The sequence below is a fragment of the Miniopterus schreibersii genome (genome assembly GCF_964146895.1).
Source record: "Miniopterus schreibersii genome assembly, chromosome: 6".
Classification (NCBI taxonomy): Eukaryota; Metazoa; Chordata; class Mammalia; order Chiroptera; family Miniopteridae; genus Miniopterus; species Miniopterus schreibersii.
In genome coordinates, this window is record NC_138107.1 from 15610520 (window position 1) to 15634944 (window position 24425).

At 47.0% G+C, this 24425-nt stretch overlaps 1 protein-coding gene across 9 annotated transcripts in view; it reads left to right on the forward strand.

The window, feature by feature from the left end:
- The window catches only part of RUNX2 (RUNX family transcription factor 2), a 306549-nt gene that overhangs the window by 198024 nt on the left and 84100 nt on the right, over positions 1-24425 (forward strand). For 5 of the 9 annotated variants that reach the window (XM_081140284.1, XM_081140286.1, XM_081140289.1 and 2 more), the window contains 2 exons: positions 2022-2087; positions 3624-7909. The exons of 2 other annotated variants lie outside the window; for them this stretch is intronic. In XM_081140284.1, coding sequence (XP_080996410.1) covers positions 2022-2087; positions 3624-4102 — 545 coding nt within the window. In that variant the 3' untranslated portion in view covers positions 4103-7909. Of the gene's footprint in view, positions 1-2021; positions 2088-3623; positions 7910-24425 lie in introns of those variants that run through there. 2 more of the 9 variants (XM_081140287.1, XM_081140285.1) reach the window with 2 other exon arrangements.

Below are 24425 nucleotides of genomic sequence, written 5' to 3' on the forward strand. Positions count from 1 at the left end.
TAGCTTCCGGCAGCACTGGCTTCATTTAATCAGTAGGTGTAGTCTAGTGTTTTAAACCATTCCTGGGGAGCTTGGAGGCTACATGCATATCACTAGGCAGTCACTGAGCTTTGGTTTTACATTTATAAAATTAGACTGGGGTAACAGTACTTTTCAAACTTTCCAGGCTTTCATCTTGACCCTGTTAATAAATAGATTCACATTTTATTTACTTTAGTTGGTATATATATAGGTCTATTTTTTAAATTTGTAGTTGTAATGTGGTAGTGACACAGGAATGAGTAATTTAGGACACCATGTCAAAATGACCCGAGAAGGCAGACTAAAAGAAAACCTGAATTCATGTACAAAACAGAAATTAGAAGTATAGGTAAAACCCTATTCATGAAAGAAAATATAATTATATCATTAGCTTCTGCAACACTTATTATAAATGAATTGAAGATAAGGAAGGGGTTTATATTCTTTCCATCTCTTCATCATAGATTATTATATAAGGCAGTGATTTGCAACCTTTCCCATCTCATGGCACACACAAACTAGTTACTAAAATTCTGCAGGACACCAAAATATATATTTTTGCCAATCTGACCAAAAAATAGGCATACATTTGATTCACAATGGATGGCTATTGTTGTGTTGGCTGTTGTCATTTTTTGACAATCTAAGAGAAAAGAGGTCAGTGCCCCTGACTTAGTAGTCAGGTATTACATGTTTTAAAAACTCTTGCAGCACACTGCTTGAAAATCACTGATACAGGGGATCTCATGTGATACTGTAGTAAGTTAATATTCTTCATACAGACAGAACACATTGCAGTATGTTTCAGAAACCTTTCTTCACAAAATGAGGGAGCAAATTCCAGAAAAATCCTATTTTTTTGTAAGTTATAAAAATTGCTGTATAATTTCTTTAATGTTTGCCTTAGCTCTCTTTGCTCAGAAGGAGTTACTCCTCAAGACCTTACAGTCTCAAGTGACCAAAAATGATTGGTCAAAATTCTGAAAACCTGGCAGAAATTGGTTGCATTGTTTCCTCTAAACCACAACCAGAGCTCATTAATTGAAAAATGAATGTCAATTTGCATTAGCTGGGATCTGTAAACTAAAAAAGTGCAGTGATCCTAGCATGTTATGGGTAATAAAACCATCAGCAAAATGTATCAGGTAAAACAGAGGAGGTGGAGGGATAAATTCAAAAACATATTGGAGTTTACTGGCAGGGCCCCACATAAAGGGTTTTAATGAGGCTTCTGCATCAAAACAAGGGAAACCACATGGAATTTTAATTGTGACTACAGTATATTTTAAGTATAAATACCCATGAGAAGCATTTTTACATTGGCAAGCCTATCTGTGTGAGCTCTGCTTCTGTGGGGAGCAAGCGTTGATGTTTTAAGTGTGACTTCTTTCTGTTTGATATTGCCCACATTATTCTGGTTTCTTTCACATGATCCGAGCATTGAACTTAATGTGTACAGAAGTGGCCCGCCTAGAACTATTAGCTCTGCCAACTCAAGTTCACCTAGATGCTCTGCAGTGAAAGGGGGGCTGAGGAACATCTGTGGCCTCCATGTTGTGCCTGTAGCCTGTAAGGCAGTTCATAAGCACAGGGCGGGCGGGGAAGACGGTAAATCTCATCTGCTCCCATTTGCAATTCTGTCATAATCACTACTGCTAGATTTTTAAACTTGAGCTTGTCAGAATTTTGTCTTTGGGAGGGGTTAGGTAGAGGCCAGTTGAGGATGGAGGAATTTATAAAAAGCAGAGGGTAGCTGCCCAGACTGTGTTAGTTTTGGTTTGTCATCTTGAAAGTGTTTGCTCCTGGTATTAGAAGCCGCTCACTAGCCTTGTACCCTGTGCTTCTGGGCCTGTGGATTCCGGGAGAGTACCAACGAGGGGGTGGGAACTTCTCTTCCTCCCCCTCCCCTAAAGCTGTTGCTTCTCCTTCTGTCTTGGAATTCACGGTGATAGAACTTAGAGCTGGAAGGGAACTTAGAGCTCATCCCCCTCGTTTTACAGATGATGACACTGCCACCTCTGACTTCTGCCTCTGGCCTTCCCCTCTCAGTAAGAAGAGCCAGGCAGGTGAGACTTTTAACAATTGCTGGGCTGGGCCGGGTGGGCTGCCTGATTGCTACTGTCGGAATGGTGAGAAAAACTTTTGTTAACTATATATTGCTTTAAATAGTCACATTTTATTACAAATGCACACCATGGCACTTAAGCCCTGGCATTTTATGAAGATCGCAGGCAGTGTGCATTTTAACAAAAATTAACCACTCTCAATCAGCACCTTGAAGGAAAAGTATTAAGGTCATTCCTTCAATAAGTATTGTAGCATCTAAGAACAAGTGCTAAATAACAATGGGGCAGAAGAAGCACCTACTCCCCAAGGCCTTCAAGGATTACTAATGCTTTCCCTTAGAGATAACAGCTATCGGAAAAGCAAAGATATGAGATCCAAAGAACTGAAAGATTTTAGATACAGTCAAAATCTTCAGAACACTGGTATCATAAAAGGGCTGGTCACAGTTCTGTCAACTTTAGAAAATCATAACCCTATCTTTGAAAACTGATTTCTACATGAAGTGGTTTATAACTGTGGTTTCATAAGTTAAGCACCAGAAATGTCTATTCAGGAAGCACACTGTTGGCTTTAGTAGCTAAAGGACTTTACATTTCAGGGGGAACCATCTTTGCCTCCATGTTACCCGTTCAAATTGGCCAGAAGTGAATTCTGTAGGATGTGGTACAGGGGCCTGATAAATGGATGGTGAGGTGCCCTCCTCGTATCTCCCCTACACAGAGAGCCTTTCACAAAAGCTACTGTCTGCACCTGGCCTAAATCAGGTGCTGTGTCTACTATCAGGCTTGAAATGTAGTGATTTCCAGGAACTAAGCCCCCTTTTCAAAGCCTACTTGTTTAGTTTATGACCCTCGGGAGAATTTCTAAGGGCTAGACTCTCCCTGTATGCCCCCAGATAAGTTCAGAATTCATTGAAATCTTCTTTGATTGCAGTCTGGTTTGCTTTTTTTTTTTTTTAATGTTACTGAGATGAAGATTTTAAATTATTTCACCAGTTGAAAATAAGTGATAGGAACACGTTAGGGTATCTTTTTAAAGTTCCTTCATTGATGAAGTGGGGGGACTGCCAAGAGTACCAATAACAAAACTGATCATTTTGGAATTTCTCTATATTTGGTTGAGAAAATGAAGCTAGTCCACCTTAGTAAAAATAAATAAATAAAGTCACTTTCAAATATCTGAGGTGCAACGAGAAACAAAAAGAGAGAATCAATGAAGATTCAGTGTTAAAGTCTGGTGAGTGAATCTATATGACAGAGTGTTGGGTTGGTTTACACATATGACCTAGCACATGTTTGGGTTTTTAAAGCCCTTTGGGGTTCTCTGGGGGTAAGGAGCTTAAGGAGAAATGCTGCTAAGACTGTAAAGTGGAAAAAAAAAAAAAGACTGTAGTGACCGGTGCATTTGAAGATCTGTTTGTGGCTTGCTGTTCCTTTTTGGGAAGCTAAAGTTTTCTTTTTCTCTTGTAAAAATTCTATCATTATTTTAATTGATATTTACAGATTTTTTTCCCCATCTTCTGTTATAATTTTTAGGTGCTTCAGAACTGGGCCCTTTTTCAGACCCCAGGCAGTTCCCAAGCATTTCATCCCTCACTGAGAGCCGCTTCTCCAACCCACGAATGCACTATCCAGCCACCTTTACTTACACCCCGCCAGTCACCTCAGGCATGTCCCTCGGTATGTCCGCCACCACTCACTACCACACCTACCTGCCACCACCCTACCCCGGCTCTTCCCAAAGCCAGAGTGGACCCTTCCAGACCAGCAGCACTCCATATCTCTACTATGGCACTTCGTCAGGATCCTATCAGTTCCCCATGGTGCCGGGGGGCGACCGCTCTCCTTCCAGAATGCTTCCGCCGTGCACCACCACCTCGAATGGCAGCACGCTATTAAACCCAAATTTGCCCAACCAGAATGATGGTGTTGACGCTGATGGAAGCCACAGCAGTTCCCCAACTGTTTTGAATTCTAGTGGCAGAATGGATGAATCTGTTTGGCGACCATACTGAAATTCCTCAGCAGTGGCCCAGCGGTATCTGGGAGCCACATCCCAAATGTATCAATATATACATATATAGAGAGAGTGCGTATATATGTATATCAATTAACTATCTACAAAGTGCCTATATGTTAGAAGATTCTTCACTCACTCACTCAGTCATGCTCTTGCAACCATAAGAGGGTAGCTATTGAGAAGCAAAAGGCCCGAGAGAGACAATCATGATCAGGTTTCAGGTTTTCTATCTATTTTTCTTTAAATAGAAAAAAAAAAAACCCACCAAAAAACACGTACTTTTACAAAGGAAAAAGGTATTTTTGTTGCTGTTGTTTGGTTTGTTATAAATAACCTGTTCGTATGCCAATTCAGAGAGGTGGACTCCAGGTTCAGGAGGAAGAAGAGCAAAGCCGCTTCCTCTCTGTGCTCTGAAACCACACGTCCTGTCCTCACGTTGCAGCGGGTGTGGACCGTGCACGCTGCAGACCAGCTTACAAAGCCAGTCGCGGTGCACGTAAAGGGAAGGAGCTGGATGGATGCTTCCGTTACAGTGTAACTGTTCCCAGCTCGGCCTTCAGACTTGCTGCAAGTACTCATTTGAACTGTGCGGTTCAGTTTCTGGTTTTTTCCCTCCCCTACTTTAAGAAAGTGACTTCAAGAATACTGATCAGGAAAGGTTATTTTATATTACTTTTTTGTACTCCTCCACTCCCCGCCTTTTCCCATTTAACCAAAAAGACATACCATCCTGAAACCCTCGCCTCCTTCCATACGAAACTGAAAATGGCAATGCCTTCTTATAGCCATAATGGTATAGATAGTGTTTGTGTTGGCTGTGTGTTATTGTTTTTCTTAAATTATGAATATGTGTAAAATCTGAGGTAACTTGCTAAGTGAATGGTCATATAACTTTAAAGATATATTTATAATTATTTAATGACATTTGGACCCTTGAAACATTTCTTAGTGTATTGATATGTTGACTTCGGTCTCTAAAAGTGCTCTTTATTAAATAACAAATTTCTTCAGTGGGCTAGAGCCATACCTGAAATATTGCTAAGCAATTTCAGTTCATCCAGGCACAATGTGATTTTTAAAAAACTTCCATCTCCAAATATTTTAGATGTAGCTTGTTTTTGTGATGTATGAAGGAAATGTTAGGTTTAGTTCTTTCAGATCTTTGATTGCCTCTAACACAGCTTTGCCTTTTACAGCAATAATTAGGGATTTAAAAAACAACTCTTAGCCCTTTATCACTTAGGTTGCCCTTTATCAGCATGAAATGCTGGAGTGATGTGGTTTTCTCAATTCTTTCAAATAACAATGACTCTTGTCATATTAAAAAAGACAAGCACAAGAGAATCCTTGAACTGCAGAAAAACGTTCTGTGGTTTCACAGCAGAACTCTAAATTGCCAGGCTTCATAGAGAAGACATAGAGAGCCTGAAGCCACACATGTGGATAGAGGATCAGTAATGGTACACATAGCACAGGAAAGCATAATTGCACCCGAGATTCCTATCCCACCCGCCTTACCAAACAGGAGGCCAGGGGGAACCCAAATCTGCCCACCCAAGGCCCGCTGGCCCCTCTCCACAGAGTTTGCATTTAAAGGAGCAGAATTAAGTCATTGTCTTATGGGAGCAGGGTCCTCTGAAGGAGCAGGCCAGTTCCAGCAGACAGCTGACCTGAGAGAACATACAGCCTGTGGGGTCCTAATACAACCTTAGACATTCAGATTTCTCACAGTGGAGGGTAAAGGGAAGGCAAATCTATGTGGAGTTTGGTGTCTACTACTGTCTGTGAACTTGAGCTAATGCCCTCCTGTAGGATGCACTTTGAGCACTCCTGGCTGCCACATGGCGAATTCTCAAGTGTGAATCTTTCATCCAAGCCAGGATCATTTAATGACACCACCAGGCAAATCCTCGCCCTCCTCCCCACAGGTCAGGGACCCTTCGTTTGAATTCTGTGCCCCTTTGGCAGAACTTGGTAGAGATTTGCCTCCAGTGGCCAGAGGCCCCTTGCTCTCTCTAGTGATTCTCAAACCCACGTCTCTAAGCTGCCAAATGTCGCAGGACAGCTTCCCGGGCTGTGGGACCAATGCCTCTTGCCTGGGAGTCCCCCTTGGAATTCATCCTGACTCCTCCTAATAAAAATTGAGGGGAAACCAAACCAAAACAAAACACTTTGCCTTCTAAAGGTTGTATACCAAGTATGCTTAGATAAAAGAAGCCACTTTTCTATTAAACTTAAGTAAGATGGAAGTAGTAATTGATACTATTTATTGTTTGTGTGTGGTAGCTTGAAGCAGCCACTGTCCATTTATTTGTAAGTGTAAAATGTGTGTTTGTTTCAGCAGCACTTAAAGAAGCCAGTGTCTGGTTACACATTTCAATTCTAATTAATTGACATAAAAATGTTACCGCCAGTGCCAGCTGTACCCTATTTAATAAAAAGGTACTATATTTGTACATTATTTTCTAATGTTAAAAGGGCTTTTGAAAGTTTACAGTACACATACTAAGTGACCTTAGGGATGCTTTTGTGTTGAAATGTTATTATAGTGGCTGCAGGCAGCAACCCAGAAACACTTAAAAAAAAATTTTTTTTCTTGGGAAAAATTCAAGCACTTCATCCTTCACCCTCACTCCAACCACTCCAATGGGGGTAATTCACATGTTTAGATCAAATTCTGCCCTTTTTTTGGCCTGGGGTTAAAATTTTCTTTTATCTTTTTTTTTTAACTGAACCCTTAATTTGCACTGGGTCATGTGTATGATTTGTGATTTCAAGACCAAAGCAAAGCCTTACTACTGCTCTGGAACCACGCACCATCCAACACTCTGTTTTCTTCAGGTTAACGAGCATGGTTCTCTTTGTAGCATAAATACTGCTGGAGTTTACAGCGTGGCCAAACAGTCACCTTTTTATCTGTTTCAGTTGTCTCACAAATTTTAACCTATGTCAGAGTTCCAGAACAGGTACCACAGCTTTGGCTTTAGATTGTGAAATGACATCCAGCCTGGAACTGGGAGACTCAACAGATTAGCTATTGTTTGTTCTCTAGACTGCCTTATCCCCCCAACCAGAGACTTTCAAAAATGAGCAGAGAAATCCACAGATTAGGGACCATCCCTTGCAGATTCAGAGGGGAGAAGATTTGCTTCCTGGCTTGAAGAGCTCTCTCCACTCCCAGGAAAGGGACTGACTCAGAGTCTAGGTTAATACATGAAAACACAAAGCATTAGCAAAAACAGTATCTATGATATTGGAAAGAACAATAACAAATAAAAGAAATAAAGGACGACTCTTCCAAACCTTGAATTTGTTATTCTTAAAAAGATAATGCATTTAAAAAAATATTTTCTATGTGAGAATTTTTTAGATGTCTGTTTACTTCATGTTTACAAATAACTGTTTGCTTTTTACTGCAGTACTTTGAAATATATCAGCCAAAACCATAACTTACAGTAATTTCTTAGGTATTCTGAATGAAATTCCATTTTTTGGATATGCTTTACCATTCTTAGATTTCTGTGGAACAAAAATATTTGTAGCATTTTGTGTAAATACAAGCTTTTCATTTTTATTTTTTCCAATCGCTGTTGCCCAAGATTTGCTTCCCATGCACATATTGTACAAATTCTGCTTTGTGCCACAGGTCACGATTGTGGATGAGTTTACTCTTAACTTCAAAGGGACTATTTGTATTGTATGTTGCAACTGTAAATTGAATTATTTGGCATTTTTCTCATGATTGTAATATTAATTTGAAGTTTGAATTTAATTTTCAATAAAATGGCTTTTTTGGTTTTGTTATGTGTGTACATTGGGTCTTTTCTCGTCCGCGGTTCCTTCTCTAGTCTGACGCCTACTCCTGTCTACACCTGGGCACTTACTGGTCATAGGACTTGCCAGGGCTGAATGAGAGCAGAGATCCTATATTACTGGTGAGAGGGGAAAAAATCTTGGTAAGCCCTGGGTTCTTGTTTTGCCCCTCTCCTAGAGAGGGGTGGGTGAGGAATCTAGCAGCGAACTCACTTCCCTATCAGGCTGTGTCCGAAGGAAGGAATGCTCATCCCTGGGCAAAGGGCTGGGTAAAGCCCTTTCTCCAGCTATGGGACCGGTCAGGGTGTAGCGACGGCAGCCCTGATGGTTCCGTGATTCTAACCTCTGGGCACATGACCAGGGGCCAGCAAGTACGCCCCCGGCTGTAGTCAGACCACTGGCTGCCCAGCCACAGTGGGCAGTCTATTTTCCTTCCCACATCTCTTTTGGGTTCTTAAAAAGAAAGTCAACCAAAGCCCAAGGATGAGTAAAAAGGGATTTTGGCCCGGAGAGCTCTAGCCTCAGAAAAATTCTACTGGTGAGCATAACTAGTCGTCAGATTTTTTTTTCTGGGCCATTGTTTGCTTTTGGTAAGTCCCTCCCCTGTGATGAGGCTGAGGGCCCGGGTAGAGTGGTGGCTTTCTCTGCATCCTGTGCTGTCTGTAGGCCTTGGCTGACCACAGTGCTAAAACAGGGACCAGGAAACTAGTGCAGAGTAGCTCAGTAGCTGGCCAGTGGCCCATGTCACACTTGAGTTAGAGGCCTCCTTTAAGATTTACGCCTTCCTACCCCTCTGGCACTGTCTTCTGAGAAACCATGGAAACAGCTCATTTCTAAGACTAAGCGACATCCTAAAAGCACTTGACTGAACTTAGGCCAGGGAACTTGTTTGCAACTCTCTGAGGATGTGTACTTATTTATCCTTTTAAATTAAATATCTGTGTGACTTTAAAAGGCATCGCATGGGAGGTGGGCACAGTGGCGTTCTCTCCCGCTCCAGCTGGGCCGAGCAGCACGGTTTAGGGCAAATCCCTTCGCTCCTCTGGGCCTCAGTTTCCTGTCTTTGGGAAGGCGCTGGGCTAGATCATTTCAGGCTGGTGGTTCTTCGGTGTGTACGTAGGGAGAGCTGTCCTGTGCGCTGGAGGGATCAGCAGCATCCCTGGCTTTTACCTACTAGATGCCAGTGGCACGGCCCCAGTCCTGACAAAAACGTCTCCAGACATGGCCAAATGTCCCCTGGGAGGAAAATGCCCCCCCAGTTGAGAACCGCTGGACTAGAGGCTCTCTAAATTCTCAGGTCAGGCTTTATTGACAGGTCTGGTGCGGAAACATGGCTCATTAAAACATTACAGCCAGGCGGAGGACAGAGGGGCTTCCCGGAGGTGGGGGCATACCAGCCTGTTCTGTCCCATCACCTGGCACCCCAAGGTTTGGATGTGCTGCCAGGGAGGCTCCTGGCTTTGCCTCTGCACCTCTCTCCTCCCCACCTCACTGGTGCAGCTGGCTTAGCACAGCTGCGGGCTTTGCTAGGCCTGGCCGCTGGCCGTGTTTATCATGGCTGCTTCTGTTTCTTACTGGAAACGACAGGCGGAAGAAGAAAGCAATTTCTCCAGTGTTTTTGACCCCTGGTGCCCCTGCCCCCCAAATATTTAATCATCAGACATTTCTTCCAGAGTGGGTGTTTCCTGTTAACTCAATCCCAGCCGAGACTGGCCCAATAAACACCTCAGCTCTCTGTCCCAGAGTTTATTTGGCTGGGAAATGGGTATTGCCATGTAAACAGGAAGCCCCCTGAAGTTATTATCTACAGATGCGGCTGAAGAGCCACGTGTTTATATTTATGGGATTTGAAAACAGCCTGAAAAGGCAAGGGGGAACGTGGGGGAGGCCTCATTCAGTCAGTGAGAGCAGGGCCTAGGGAGCTTTGTGAGCTTAGTTTTCATTCCCTGTGGGAACGGGTGATTAACAAGAATGACACATTGAAGAGTCACAGCAGAAATGGATGTGCTGGTGTCCGGTTTAAGCAACAACGCTACCTAGATTGTCCGGTAAACAGGCAATCCAGTCAATTGGCCTGTCTGTCCCAATTACTTGAAAGTCGTTTTAGAGGCCAATCCTAAGAAACAATGATTTGGGGCATCTAAAAAGGTAGGAGGCTTATGGTCAGACTGTCATAGTCACTGAGTTCTTCTGGGGACAGCACTGCCACAGTTTTAGTGAGCACGGGCCAGCTCACCTGTGACATTCCGGGCCCACTCATGCATTTGCTCCTGCGGTCAGCACGAAGGGCCCGGGAGGATGCGTTCAGTGAGCGCTGTCTGCGGCTGGTGCAGGGACTGCAGGTGTTGGGACAGCTGGCCTGCACACTAGGACTGGGTACACCGGCTACTCCAATTTGTTTTCCACCAGGCTCTGCTCTTCCTTCATCGGCTGTCTCCTAGGGCCTAGAGAAGGTGCTTAAGGAAGGCCAGGTAGGAACCGATACATGGATAGCTGATCCTCTGTTTAAATTAGGAGCCCTGAGCAAAGGCATGGGCCTCTCCCTCCTCCTTGCCACTATTCCTCTGCTCTCCTCGTGACTTCCCAGGACTTTTCCATCCGTAGCTATTCCACCAGGAGGCCTTGGAAGTGAAGCTTTAAAAAAAGTCATGAATCAAAATTTAGCAAAGAAAAGGCTCCCGCATGTGCCCGTGGCCACATGCCTGAAGGGAGGCACCCAAGCGGTCATCAGGGAAAGATGAAGCTCACGGTGCACACAGACATGCTTCTCGGTGCAGCATTTATTTGCCTCGGGTTTGTCTTTCCTCCAAATTAAAAGCACCATCTTCACCCCACAAGTGGTGAAGCAACCACTTCTCTTCAATAGATTATTTGGAGGGGACCAGGGACACTGGGTGCCCCCGAGATGCCAGGGGCACAGTGAAGCTGACATATAAGAAGGGGTTATGATTAAGTTTTGTAAAGCTTTTATTCAAAGCTTTTTGCGTTTCAACCAGCCCCGCTGTGCAGACATGCCCGACCAGTTGAAAAGCCCAAGGATCAAGTTTCTGGAAACCCACTTCACCTTGCTAAAACTTATTTTAATTGGTTGTCTTACTGTCTTGTTGCAGTAATGTCTGGCCTTGTAGTGGGGTTTTCAGGAAAACCTACCTTATGTTTTAGCATTGCAAATGTAACTCCTTGGTTGCTGTCTTCACCCCAGGTCACTCTGTCCCTCTCCAGAGCCAACAGAGAGACAAGAATTTCCCCCACCTGTCACTCTTATAAAGAAATCAAGACCATTTAGCAAAACGCTAAAAGTCTTCCACAAATGCCCCCTCAAGAAGTAGTCTTGTCTCCGCAACATTAAATGAGACAGGACACAAAATTGCCGCCAGGTCTCCTGTGGCCTGTGCACCTTAGGTCTTAGCCCATTCGTCCTGGAGAACTGGAGGTGCTGGAGTTAGCGGATGTGGAAAGTAGGAAACAGTTCAGGGGAGTTGGGAGACGCAGGATACAGTGGCAGAGCTTTGGTGGGGGGAGCCGAGAGGGGGTACCAGCAACTCCTAAAACACACTTGGATGGTGAACTGATAGAACTGTGCAAATTTATTATTTAAAACCAGCAGAAAGCAAACAACAAAACCACGTGACATGCATAATGGTGTGAGAATTAATAACAATGATCTAAATCTCCTTTGACATCCTTTCCTTTTTAAATTAGGTCATTTATTTTTTTATAACTCCGTCCATCTCTGACTGTTCAACTCTGGCCAGTTTCACTTTCTGTTTCTCTGCGAGTTTCTCTTTATTCTTCTGCCCCCAGATGAGAGGAGCTTTCTGTGGCATCATATATTTCAGTGATGCTTCAGCCCGATTCTGTCTTCTCTAACAGTCAGTCACTTCATATTTAAATCTTGAAGGTCACGGTGGCCTCCCTCCTTTTAGGCCGTGCGTTTAAAAAGTCTTCATGTCTGTGGATTTGGGGGCACAGAAAATCTGACTTCTTATAGAGATTTTCTTACTAGTGGCTTCACAGATGAGAAACGCAGAGAACATTATTGAATATAATTCTCAACCACAGCTTCTGGGACACACACTGTGAACCCAGGGACACACGCTGTGTGTAGGGAAAGGCCGATGGGCCAACTTTCATTCCTCGTGGGCAGGAGAGGGAGAGAAGGGTGTGAGAAGGAAGCAAGTGTGAAACTCTAGAAAGGAGTTAAGTGGTTAATAGGAACTGAGATTTTTTTATTGGCTAATAAAACCTCTCAGGATTTTTCATATTATATGGTTCCTTCAGGCCCCTAGCTTAAAAAAGAGAAAGACAAAAACAACAACAACAAGCTGGAGCCTAAATACCGATGTAGTCCCAGTCTTGTTTACTTTTTCGTTTCCGCAGTTGTAAAATGGAAAAAAAAAGAAATTCCTCTGGTAGTTCAGCTCGATCACACTGGGGAGCAGGTCAGCGTTGGAAGGACTGGAGTGATCCCAGCCTCCCAGTGAAAGGCAAGAGGATGCCCTGCCTCTCTGTTTCAGAAAAAGGAGACCGCGATGCAAAGGATGGGTGCATCAGGAAATTGTGAAACGCACGCCTGGGCGGAGGGGGCACGCAGATACTGAAGGAAACGCATCTCTGGACTCCTGCATGCAAATGATCTGGGCCCTTTTATTGCCAGTGGTGCTGTTCTCCTAACAGAGCAGGATGTTCTTGTTTTTAATAATAGCCAGACCAGATGCTAAATTCTCCCCGGCAACATGCTGTATAAGTGAGAAGGCAAACAGCTGATTCCTGTTAAGACGAACACCGGGAGAATAAGCCAGAAAGTATGAGAATTCTCTGGAGGTTTTTGCTTTGTAAACCCCTGTTTGGCAGGAAGATCACAGAATCCGAGCTGAAAACACAGTGTGTGCTGCGGCACCCGGGCCTCACCCGAGCTGCTAGCCGGGGGCCTGCGCGCCCGCCTTCGCCACGCAGCCTCTGCTCCCTCATCCAGAGGCCTGGCTCACGGGTTCCCCAAGGGGGCAGTGGGAAGCCCTGCGCCCCTTGGCTTGCAGTGACTGCAGAAAAATACTCATCAATTGGAGGAATTTTTTACTCGCTCCTTGCCATCGAAAATAGTGAAATCTTGAACAGGAGCCAATACTTTTAAAATGGCATCTTTGTTCCATCTTTTTCACTCCCTTCTTCCCCCTGTCAGAGTCCATCAAATCTCTCAGTTCTTATTTTGTTGGAAGATTTGCCACAAGGCAGGACGCTGCTTGCTTTTTTCCCAGGGAGCTGCCAGAGCCACTGGGCTCCACGGGGCCCAGCAGACCAGAGCGGCGGCCGGTGTCTCGGGCTCCTGCCACCTCAGAATGCCGCCCAGAGTCGCTTCCCAGAGAGCAGGGTGCCCGGTGGGAGGGACCACGTAGACTGGCTGTCTGACACTGACCCCTTGGGGCTTTTCTCCTCGGGCCTGCAGGGGAGCGAGACAAGGAAGGGATGCTGAGAGCAGGTAGAGAGGCTCATACCAGTAATCAGTTCCAGAACGTCCCTCTTGTCACCCTTCTTCTTCACACCATCCCCCTAAGCCCTCCTAACTCCCTTGCCGATCACGGCTCCCTGCCCCCGGGGCACGCGGGCGCCAGCTGCCCTTCTCTCACTGTTCTTCCTCCACGGCTGTCCTTGAAGTTCCCTCGGCCTTGATCTCACCAGTACGGACATCCCAGGGAGAAAGGAATGGGGACCAAAGAGGATTTTCCTCCTTTGCCCCTAGGATGGCTCTGAAGGCCGTTTTAATTTCCTTCTGGGAAAAGTCATGTTGGGTTACAGGCATGATCAAATACTAATATTCAATTTTTATTGCGCACTTGGCTTTGTGCCTGGCAATTTACCTAATATTTCGCTGTTCTTATCTCAATCTTCACAGCAACTGATGATGAAGTTAGTACTGGTTTTATCCCCATTTTACTGATGAGGAAACTGAGGTTCAGGAAACCAAGGTTATCCAGCTATTAAGACTCAAGCCTAGATGGGCCTGATTCCACACACTATGTTCCTGAGCTAAAACTTGAGACATAATCTTCTTTATCATCTATATAATGGAGGTTATGAGAAGTAAATGAGTTAATGAGATACGAACATGCCTAGCCAGTGTCTAGCACCTAACAGGTATAAAGGAGATTACACTTATTATGCATAATAATTAAGATGATTATTTTTTTAAAGCGTAAATAAAATTTTCAGTTAGTTTGAGTCACAATAGAGCTGGAGCCCCAAATAGAATGGTTTTTCAAAAACTACCATTTTAACGTTTTAAAAAGTGTTGCTCTTTGAAAGTAGTATTTTTCTATATATTTTATAAACTATTTTCGACTGAACGTCAAGGCTGAGTTTGGCATGTGGCTCGCCATGGGCTCCTTCCCTGAAGGAACTCGGAGACATCACATCCCACAAAACGGAAATACAAAACACACTGACCCGTTCAAAACAGAAATGTGGACCCCACCCCGACCTCAATCCCCAATTTCCCATCTCTTCCAAGGTTCGCCACTTTAGGTGTGTTGAGTTTGGTGTCAGTGTTGCTATTGGAAAACGTGGCACTGAACTTAATTTGGCAGCACTGGGCTCATCTAACAAGAGAAAGACCCAAGCCAAGACATTTTTGTCAATTTCAACTCTTACCTTCCCAGGAGTGGCTCTGGGGTCCTTCTTGCTTCTTAAGGGAGGCAGCACCCAGATTCCCCATTACTGGACCGACGTCTCTAAGAGGCAGTTGTATGCTGTGGAGAGAGCTGACCTGGGAGTCCCAAGGCCGGGGGAAACTAGCGTGTGCCAGGCTTTGCACGCTTGTGCCTGGTCTGGAGAAACACAGGAGTGGGCGTCAGTGCTCCCTGACCTAAATCATTCAAATCATTCTAACCAAACAGGCAGGCTTCTCCTCAAGTATCTTAAAGAGCTTTATAGATATTTTCTTAAATATACTATCATATATGGAATTAATATCCCAGTATTCTGAAATCTCAGAGAACAGAAATGACCTCTCTCTCTCACTTTGTCTTCTTTCTGAAATATTTATTGAATTCACTATAGGAGAACAACATTCTTTCTGAAATATTTATTGAACACTTACTATAGGTAGAACAATATGCTGGAAGGCCTGCCACCATTAAAAAGCATATTGGAGCCCAGCCAGGTGTGGCTCAGCTGTTGAGCCTCGACCTAGGATCCAGGTGATCGAGGTTCGATTCCCGGTCAGGGCACATGCCCGGGTTGTGGGCTCGATCCCCAGTCGGGGGTGTGCAGGACGCAGCCGATCGGTGACTCTCTCATCATTGATGTTTCTATCTTTCTCTCTCTCTCCCTCTCCTTTCCTCTCTCTGAAATCAATAATTTAAAAAAAAAAAAAAAAAAAAGGCATATTGGAGCTCTGCTGGAGTGGCTCAGTTAGTTGAGCTTTGTCCTGTGCACCAAAAGATCTCTGGTTCAATTCCCGGTCAGGGCACATACCTGGGCTGTGGGTTCTCTTACCAGCCAGGGCACATATGGAGGGAAACCAGTCAATGTTTTTCTCTCACATGTATGTTTCTCTCTCTCTGTCCCCCGCCCTTCCTCTCTCTAAGCATATTCTTGGGTAGGATTTAAAAACAAAACAAAACTATACATTATAGAAAAAGGATATTTCAAAGCAGCTCTGTTCAACTTAACCCATCCCAGTAGGAGCCGTTTGTCATGCCATTCTTCATTTAAGCAAATGAGCGCATGCTTCGGATTGCCAAAAACAGAGGTTAAAAAGAGGGCAATTAGTTTCTAGAGAGAATTCAGATACTTTTGATTTCTGCTTATAGCCAATTTCATTTCCCATTTCTCATTTCCTAAAATACTCAAGTATTTGTAAGGTAGTTGACCGTCTATATTTAGTCATACGAGCCTTTCATCTCACCACAATATTTGGGAGGCTTGGTGTTCAAAAAGTGGGCGATTTCCGTGTAGTCAAAGTGGGGGAAGCTGCTCTTCCATTTTCTCCCTTGCCGCCAGCTCTGCATTTGGGGGTTGAGTGGTGTATGGAAAGGGGGAAGCAGAAAGTGGCAAAAAGATCTGGGTTCCAGATCCTTAATCCCTGCTAACTATACATGTGACCTTGAACAAGCCACTCGCCCTCTCTTGACCTTCTCCTTAAATGTGGACAATAATATATCATCTCCCAGATGGTACGTTAAGGGTCCATGCAGTGACTCTTACCACTAGATTTGGGGGAGCTTTTAGAATTGAGAAATCGTAGGGAGCTTTAAGAGGTGCAGCTAAAGTCTGCCTGGCATTAAGGGAGAGGGTGAGTCCATTGTTTCTCACAGAATTGGCAAAGCTGCTGTCTTGTAGAGAATGAGGAACCGCTGTCGCAGAGAGGTCCGATCGCTTAGGATCGCCCTGTAGCAGGAGGAGGGACGTCGAGGGTCAGATGTCTACTTCCAGGCCGTTCCCAACCTTACGCATTTGGAGGGCTGAGGGAGGAAGGGTTTGTAGCTTCACCCTGTCCCTTGCTTGAGAGACTAGATGCCATTGCCTGGCTTCACGATCCTCAGCTCTCACCCGACCTTGCATTTTTATTCATTCGATAAATACCGATTGAATACTTATTAGAAATGACGGAAATGAAAATGAATGAGACTTACCCCTACCCTCAAGAAGCTCCCCATCTGCTCCGAGAGACAGAAAAATAAACTTATAGATGACCACACAGGGCAATAGGTGCCATAACAGAGAAGTGAACCCAGGGTAGAGGAGCCCCCAGGAGGGAACAACTGCTGGCCGAGGCAGGAAGATGGGGTGGCGCTGGATCTGGAAGGATGGGTGATTCTTTGTTATTCTGGGTCTGCAAGCGAGCTAGTGGCAGCCCCACACCCACCCTGCAGTGCAGGATCTGGGAGTAGAGACACTGCCCAGACCGAGGCACCCTGCAGCATGCCAGCCACACCGCCCCTGCGGAGACAGGTGAGCAAGGGGGAACCTCAGGGGTTGTGGTGGGTGAGCGGGACCAGAACCTCCGTGGATGTGACTCATGCTCCAGAAAACCAGATTCGATATTAGAATAGTTGAAAACAAAATCTATAGCACAGAGGAAAAACGTGAGGTGCTAATGTTTAACAAAGGAGGACACCAATACAAAAAATGTTGAGAGGTGACAGCACAGAACACCACATTTTCAGTTCAGAGTGTAGATGAATGTTATCCGATTGCTTGCTTGACACCTACTAGGTCACAAGGACAAAACGTTTATGCTCTGGGTGTTTATATATTCAGAGACCTTGATGAGACCTATGCCCATGATGACTGACCCTAAGTAAAACTTTAAAGCAGGATCTTGGGGTCTTCCCTACCCACACCTCCTGCCCTCTTTGGAGGCCCGCCATGCCCCTGAAGAACCATGCATGCGTGCACTCCGCCTCTTTCCCCAGGCCCACACCCGCCGGCCCTGTACTGTGAGCCTCTCCCTGTATACAATGAACCCGTCTTGACCCTCACCTTTGAGGAGTACGTGTATTGCATTTCCAGAAAGGTTTTACTGAAACCACTGAAACCTCATTTCCAAAGCCACACACCCTGCTCCAAGGGCACGACCCTTCCTTCCATGCTCTCCTGACATCCCTCACCTCCCATCCTGGGGCTGCGGCCTCCTTGCAGGCTGCTCTTTCTCGCCCAGCTGAAAGCCAGTCCTCAATCTTCTCTCTCTCGCCCAAGCACCCTGCCCAGATCCCTCCAGGTAACAGAGAATCCGTGCCCTTAGCCACTGTGGGTTAGAGTGAAAATGAGGGCGAGCTCCGGTTCAACCTGAGGCTCACTTTAGAGACCTTGCATTTACTTCTGTCTCTGCAAGAGAGTTTATTGATTAATGGAACCTTTATTAGAGTTATTAGAACAAATAAAACACATGCACAGAGACATAAATCCATCTCCCCCCTCCTCCCAGACCACTGGCTGCTGAAGCGAGTTCTATTTCCAGCCCTGACACCTTGCCAGTTTGTCATTCTCCTTCCTGGCCACATCAAGTTCCATCGGGTTTGAGTTTATTGGCTACACAGTGAAGTTTATGTTGTCATAGAAATTAGCCTTGATGGACAGGGATATGGCCAGGGGATCAGGAGAGCTCGGCAGGCTCGTGGTGTTGGCATGGCTGAGATGTTAGGGTGCCTGGAGCCCTCTCCAAGAAAAATCAAAGCTGGCTCTTTGCAGCAGCAAACGAGTGCAACGAGACACTCCTGAGGGACGGGAGCTTGGACGTGATTGTGAGCGGTCCAGTTCCCATTCCTCCCACCCACCCTCCCCCCTTCCTCCTCAGCCCTCCTGGTGCCCCCCAGTGCCAAAAATCCCTCCCCGTGCAATGGAGGCAGGGCCAGGAGGCCCGAGGTTAAGCCACTCTCCTCTACAGTTCGTGGTTAGCTTTCGTAGGCTCTTGGCTGTTTGACAAAGTTGGATAATAATTCAGTATTTCTTACTGAAATACTTGACCTTATTGTTAGTTTTTGTGACAAGGGGAATTTAAAGGAGCTGCAAAAATGCAAGCAAGTGTGGCTGAAAAAGGCCAGGGTATGCCATGAGTACTGAACAGTTTCTTTTTCTGACATCTATAAAACTTAGGTGAAAACAGGTCAACATTGATGTTGGCAAATGAGAAGGCCAGTTCTATTGTTAGCAAATGAACTTCAGATATAAATGCAAGTCTGGTTCAATCAAAACCACGTTTGGTTTTAGACACCAGCGATGTGCTTTCTATTAAAAAAAAGAAGAAAAAAAGAGAAAGAAGTGTTTATATAGACACACAAAGTAAAAATATTCTTTGGCCAAAAGGATGGTTTTCTAAGTATCAAATCAACGTGTGGGAAGTACAAGATGGGACCGCTATCATTTTCTTTTTAAATTTGTAGGGTACATTCTCCCAGAATCCTCTCTTCTTTCTATTTTGAATTGGCAGGGGCTGTTGAAAACTAAAATCATACAGTAAGAAAAACTGTGCATTGCCTGATGTAGGGACTTACTGGACACTGTTAGCTGGTGCCTGAGAAAGAAATGAAGTTATAGGACTCAAATATATAGCTCCCCAGATGCGGCCCGAGTCTTCGCATCGTTTTTATGGGCTCCTCTCAGGAGTCTCATAAGACACGTCTGAGCTCACAGAGGAGGAACATCAGAGAAGTGCAGACACTTGCCAAGTCCAGCTCGCAGAGGGTCAGTGAATTTTAGCCTCCTGGGCAGCTGGCTGATCTCATTTTCTCTCCATCCTGCGGTCATCTGAAGTCCTTGTCCCGCTGCAACTGGGACATTCTCAGAATGTTGGAACCGCTTCTTCCCCATGACCTCCCGTTAGCAAAGGGGTGACCGAGGTCTGGAGTCAAGTGTGTGCTGGTGGATGGGATTTGAGAAGGGTTACCCTTTCTCCGGAGAGCCTTTTTTTAAGGTGAAATTTATATAACATAAAATTAACCAGTTTAAACTGAGTGATTCAGTGGCATTTAGTAGACTCCAAGCTGAAACCTGCACCCACTAAGCCACTGCTTCCTACTCCCACCTCTAGATTCATTCTTGATGCAAGTCGATTAGCTTGGTTTCCAGTGTCACTTCGCAATTTTAAATAAGGCCCAGCCATCTTTGCAGGAGGACTAAGAGGGGAGTATCCTCGTGGGACAGCAGAGGGCCTGGGCTGGGCGCAGGAGAGACGGCCTCTGGAATCTCACAGTCACCCAGAGCCAGAGGCTTTCTGAGCTGGAGGGGACCATCTGCTGGGTAGATGCTCTTTCTGAGGCTGATTTTTGGTCTCCTGCTGAGGTGATGATCCCTTTAAAATTCTCAGCATTCTCACTCTCCCATGTCCTGCCTGCCTCCCGTCTAGGAGGCATTTTATTCCTTTAATTTGTGTTGGTCCGCATCCAAGTCTGGCACCAGGCAGTCCCCACTCGAGGAGCTGGGAGGTGGTGGAGGCTCACCCAGGCCTGGAAAGGGAGCCTCCCCGGGATGCTAACTGCTGCCTGTCTCCTTCAATCCACATCATCCCGCCGGGTAATCACTTTCAAATGGCAAACAATAATAAAAGCTTTCCTCGGCTTTGCTTCCAAGTGTCAACGTATCTACCAGGCTATAGATGTGTGTGAGTGTGTGTGTATGTGTGTGTGTGTGTGCATGTTTGAATTGTCTACGAAGAAGTCTGGGGAGCATCCAGTATGCTGGGATGGGCAGGAATGGCCCTAGGTTGCTTTCTAAACACTATGGGAGGCTGACCTGGAGCAGGGGTCAAAGAGAGGAACTAGATTGTCAGGTGACTTTGGTTTTCAATCTGAATCTGGAGGGAGTTGACAGGGTCTCTCCTGAGTTGGGTCCCTTGTGAATCTAGGGGTAGCTTAAAGCAGGAATGAGACAGGAGGGGAGAACCCAGAGGCCAGATTTGGTTGCTGAAGATGTGTGACTAGATTTCAAAAGAAAAATCCCAAGTCTCTGAGCTCAGAGGGAGGTGAGGCTGACATACCCCCCCCTCCTGCCCAGGGTGCACGTGTGTTTTGGGGCCACGCTGAGCCTCAGGTCTCACTGTGGTCCCTCCTCCTGGAGTATCTGTTTTCCTTGAAGGAGTTGGGGTAGGGTGAAGTGAAGTAATTTAACTGGTAAGCTATTTCAACCACTTTTTATATCAGAATACAAATGGATAAATTATGGAACACAATGCAAAATTCACAGGCGTTGTAGAGATGAAACAGAACTTTGGAGGCCACACTGAGACTCGTGGCCCAGAGTTAAGGGTTTGCTCTCTGCAGTTAGGTGACTGTGAGGGAAATAATTGAAAAGTCCTGGCGGCACTCAGAGGCCCGTGGAATAGTTGGACCTTGTAGAATCCCCCACCTTGCATCTTTCACTTACCCAACTGCACCCCCTCCTGTAAACCTTCAGGTCCCCCTCCTCTACGAGACTTCCTTCCAGGTTGACCCCATTGCTCAAGCACAGCATAGGTCATAGGTCATCTGCACTGCGAGTCTGGTGCTCTATCCTCTTACACTCTCTCAGTTACCTATTTCTGCTTTCCAAACTGTGCCACCACTTAGTGATTTGGATCCACAGCCCTTTGATTGCTCCTGACTTTGTGGGTCAGGAATGCAGGCTCAGCGGGGAGTCCTGCAGGGCCTGCGGGGCTTCTTCACAGCCTGGCGGTTCCAGAATCCTTCCATAGCACAGGCTTCTCAGAGGCACCAAAGTGGAGGCTGCATATCTTTTAAGGTCCACCTGGGAGAGGAGATGGGCCGGCTCACCTCACTGTGTTCTGTTGGCCAGAGCCAGTCACAGGGGCCCACCCAGAGTCAAGGTGAGTTGACACAGACCCCCTACTTTTCATAGGAGGAGAGGCAAAGGGTATATAGTTATTTTAAAACTACCCCGTGGAGTAGTTTGGTTTCGAAGTCTCTAATCCAAACCATTCTTTCAATCATTCCTCTTAGATACCACAGTTCTCAGTGACCCCTCTCTGTGCCGATGGCAGTGGGACTTAGCATGTGATGATCCTTTCAGGATTCAGGCATCAATAACAGGTGTGTGAGAAGGGACTTGGCAAGAAGGTCCCTCCACAGGCAGAACCCTCTTCATCAAAGCACAAGGATCAGAGGCAGACTGGTGATAAAGACGGTGTGAGCTGGGCCCGGGAAAGAGGAGTCTGGTATTTGTAAAAGGGGTCATTTGATGCTTCCTTGAGTCCTGTGAGTGGCTGAGTATATGTCAGTTGAGGGACTCTGTTAAGGGGAAAATAGAAGCTCACACCACTTGACAGTTTTGAGATCTGCAGGGAAGAGCTGGGTGGCAGGATTCCTCTAGACTTGCCCAGGGCACCTGGGGCAGTGGGGCTGGAAGGGCTGCCCCGGTTGTCACTCAGAGACTCAGCAGGGTCCAAGAGCCACCCTGCCAGGAAAGCAGAGAAAGAGGCTATTGTTCTTGCCACTTTAAGTAGCTGCTGACAGTACAAAGGAATGTAGTCAGGACCCTCCCTCCTAGCCAGGGAGGATTACAGGCTGGAGAACCAGGAGCCTCAGGCACAGGGTGTGGAAACCACTGGGGTGGCGGAGAGGGGACTGAGGTTCCCTGGGGGCGGACACGTATTTCTGGAATTCCACCCCCTACCTCCCAGCTACTGAAACCTCCAGCTCACTGGGCCTTGGTCTCCTCATATGCAAAATGGGGACGCTGGTTCTTAGAATTTTTTTTTTTTTTGAGGATTAAATAAAAAATACAAAAGCATGGTGAGTTGCCACAGGGTACTAAGCACTAAATTAAATATTAACTTCTTTCTCTCCAAAATGTTAGAAAAGCCGCCTTAGAAATCCTTGGATCCAATTAGCCACGAGCACCCTGAGGCCTAGAGATGGTAAAGGACTGGCCCAGGTGTGAGCAGCCTGCGGGTGAGTCCAATCCTCTCCGCCTCTCCGCCCAGGGCAAGTCCTTCTGTCCCGCAGATGTTTAAGTCCCTGTACAGACATGACTTTTTCATTACAGCCACATGCAACTCAACATGTCCCTGAAGACCATGGGGTGCCTGGAAGAGAAAAATGCCAACAAAACGTTCAAACAAAACATGACCAAAAAAAAACCCACCCAAAACCACCTAAAATGCCAGCATATTTCAACGTGAACATCTTGAATAAAGCCATCCACTGAAATCACATTAGTTAAGTCCTTGCTCCTCTATCCATTTCTTCTTATTTAAAAAAATTAAAGATCAGGGTTTAGAATGCTAGTAGAGTAAAAAATGAAATGCCTCCTTCGTGCCTGGGGCCCTCCGCCGCCGCCGCCCCTTCCCCGGGGCCAGGCTGACGCTGCCCAGTCCGCGTCCCGTTTGCCCCGAGCAGCCGTGGGGACCCCACGGTCCCGCCGACCCTCGGGGCATTCAGGTCGTGGACCCCGTTTTCCAGGCGAGCTGCGGGTCAGGGCGCCTGCCTGGGTTCCCTGAGTCACAGCACTGGGGGCCCACTGCCGTCGCCGAGCAGCAGATCTCCCCGCAACGCGGCGGCCCAGGGAGCAGCGCCCTCTGCTCGCGCCCCGGGCCGGGCATTTGCGCGGGCGCCGAGGGAAAGGCTCCCCGCTGCCAACGCCTGTGGCCTCCCCGCCGAGGCTGGACGGCGCGGGCGCCTCCGCTCGCTCGCGGGGGCCTGGCCCTGGGTGCGGGCTGGACGAAGGACGGTCTTAGCTGCAGCGGCCTCCCCGGGAGGGCGCAGGGCGGGCTGGACGAAGGACGGTCTTAGCTGCAGCGGCCTCCCCGGGAGGGTGCAGGGCGGGCTGGACGAAGGACGGTCTTAGCTGCAGCGGCCTCCCCGGGAGGGCACAGGGCGGGCTGGACGAAGGACGGTCTTAGCTGCAGCGGCCCCCCCGGGGAGGGCGCAGGGCGGTCAGACTTCTTCGGCGGTTGCGCGGGCCTCTGAGAACCAAGTGTCCCGGCCAACCGTGGCCTTCAAGGACATAGCCTCCGGAGTCACACGGTGTCCCTTTCGCCATACTCCACCGGGCCAGGCAGACACAAGCGCACCCAGATTCAAGGACGGGGGGCCCCGGATCTCAAGGGAGGGGTGTCAGAGAATTGGCACCTGTGTGTGGTGACCACGCTTTGTGAGCGTTGAGCCTACCCGCTAAGAAAGGATTTTGGGGGGGCTGCCCCAGGGGAAAAGAGGCAGTCGAAGAGGGGAGCTTCAGGCACCGGATCGCTGGGGCATGTTGAAGATTGGTGGAGACAGGTTATTAAAAATGGGACCATCTTGGATAATCCTGGAGGAAAGCATGGTTTTGAAGCAGTTTGCTTCAAACTTATTTGCCGCATTTGAGAAGTGGGACCACCAGCACCCGCCTGCTTTATAGCTGGGGTGGGGCTGCCCCGGGACCCCGAGGCCTTCACCAGGCGTTTCCCCACCGACTGGAGGGAGTGGCCGTGCGGGGCAAGCTCCCGGGAGCCCAGCGGAGGGAGTTGTGGCCTGGCTTTGAGAGGTGATGGGGCCCCACCCCGGCCTTCCCCACCTGCACCCCGGCCTTCCCCACCTGTGTACATACCCAGAAGGAAGGTCGTTTGTGTTGAATCCAAAGAGGAGCCTTTGAAGCCCTGAGATCTTCAGAGCAAAGCGCTGGGGGTGGGGGGTGGGGGTCAGGGCGGTCCGGAGGCCTGCCTGGAGGCAGGGGGGCGGGGGGGGGGGCGCCTGCCTAGATGCTTTGAGGCCGAATACAGCGTGAGTGATGCCCCCTGGTGACTAGGCAGCCCCCCAGCCACGTGGTGGGGGCGGGGACCGTGAATCCACGTGCTGACCCCAGGTCTCCTTGCTCAACAAGTGAAGAGACAGTGAGATTGTTCCCGCATGCTCTGTGCCCGAGGCGCTGGGTTAGGTACTTTGTATCATTAACCTGTTCCATTTAAGCCTCACAATAATCCTGTGAAGCAGGCATTATGATTCCTAGTTTATAGTTAAGAGACAGAGGCCCAGAGAGGTTAAAAAACTTTCCTAAGGTCACACAGCAAATAAGCAGAGGCTTTAGAATTCCAAAAG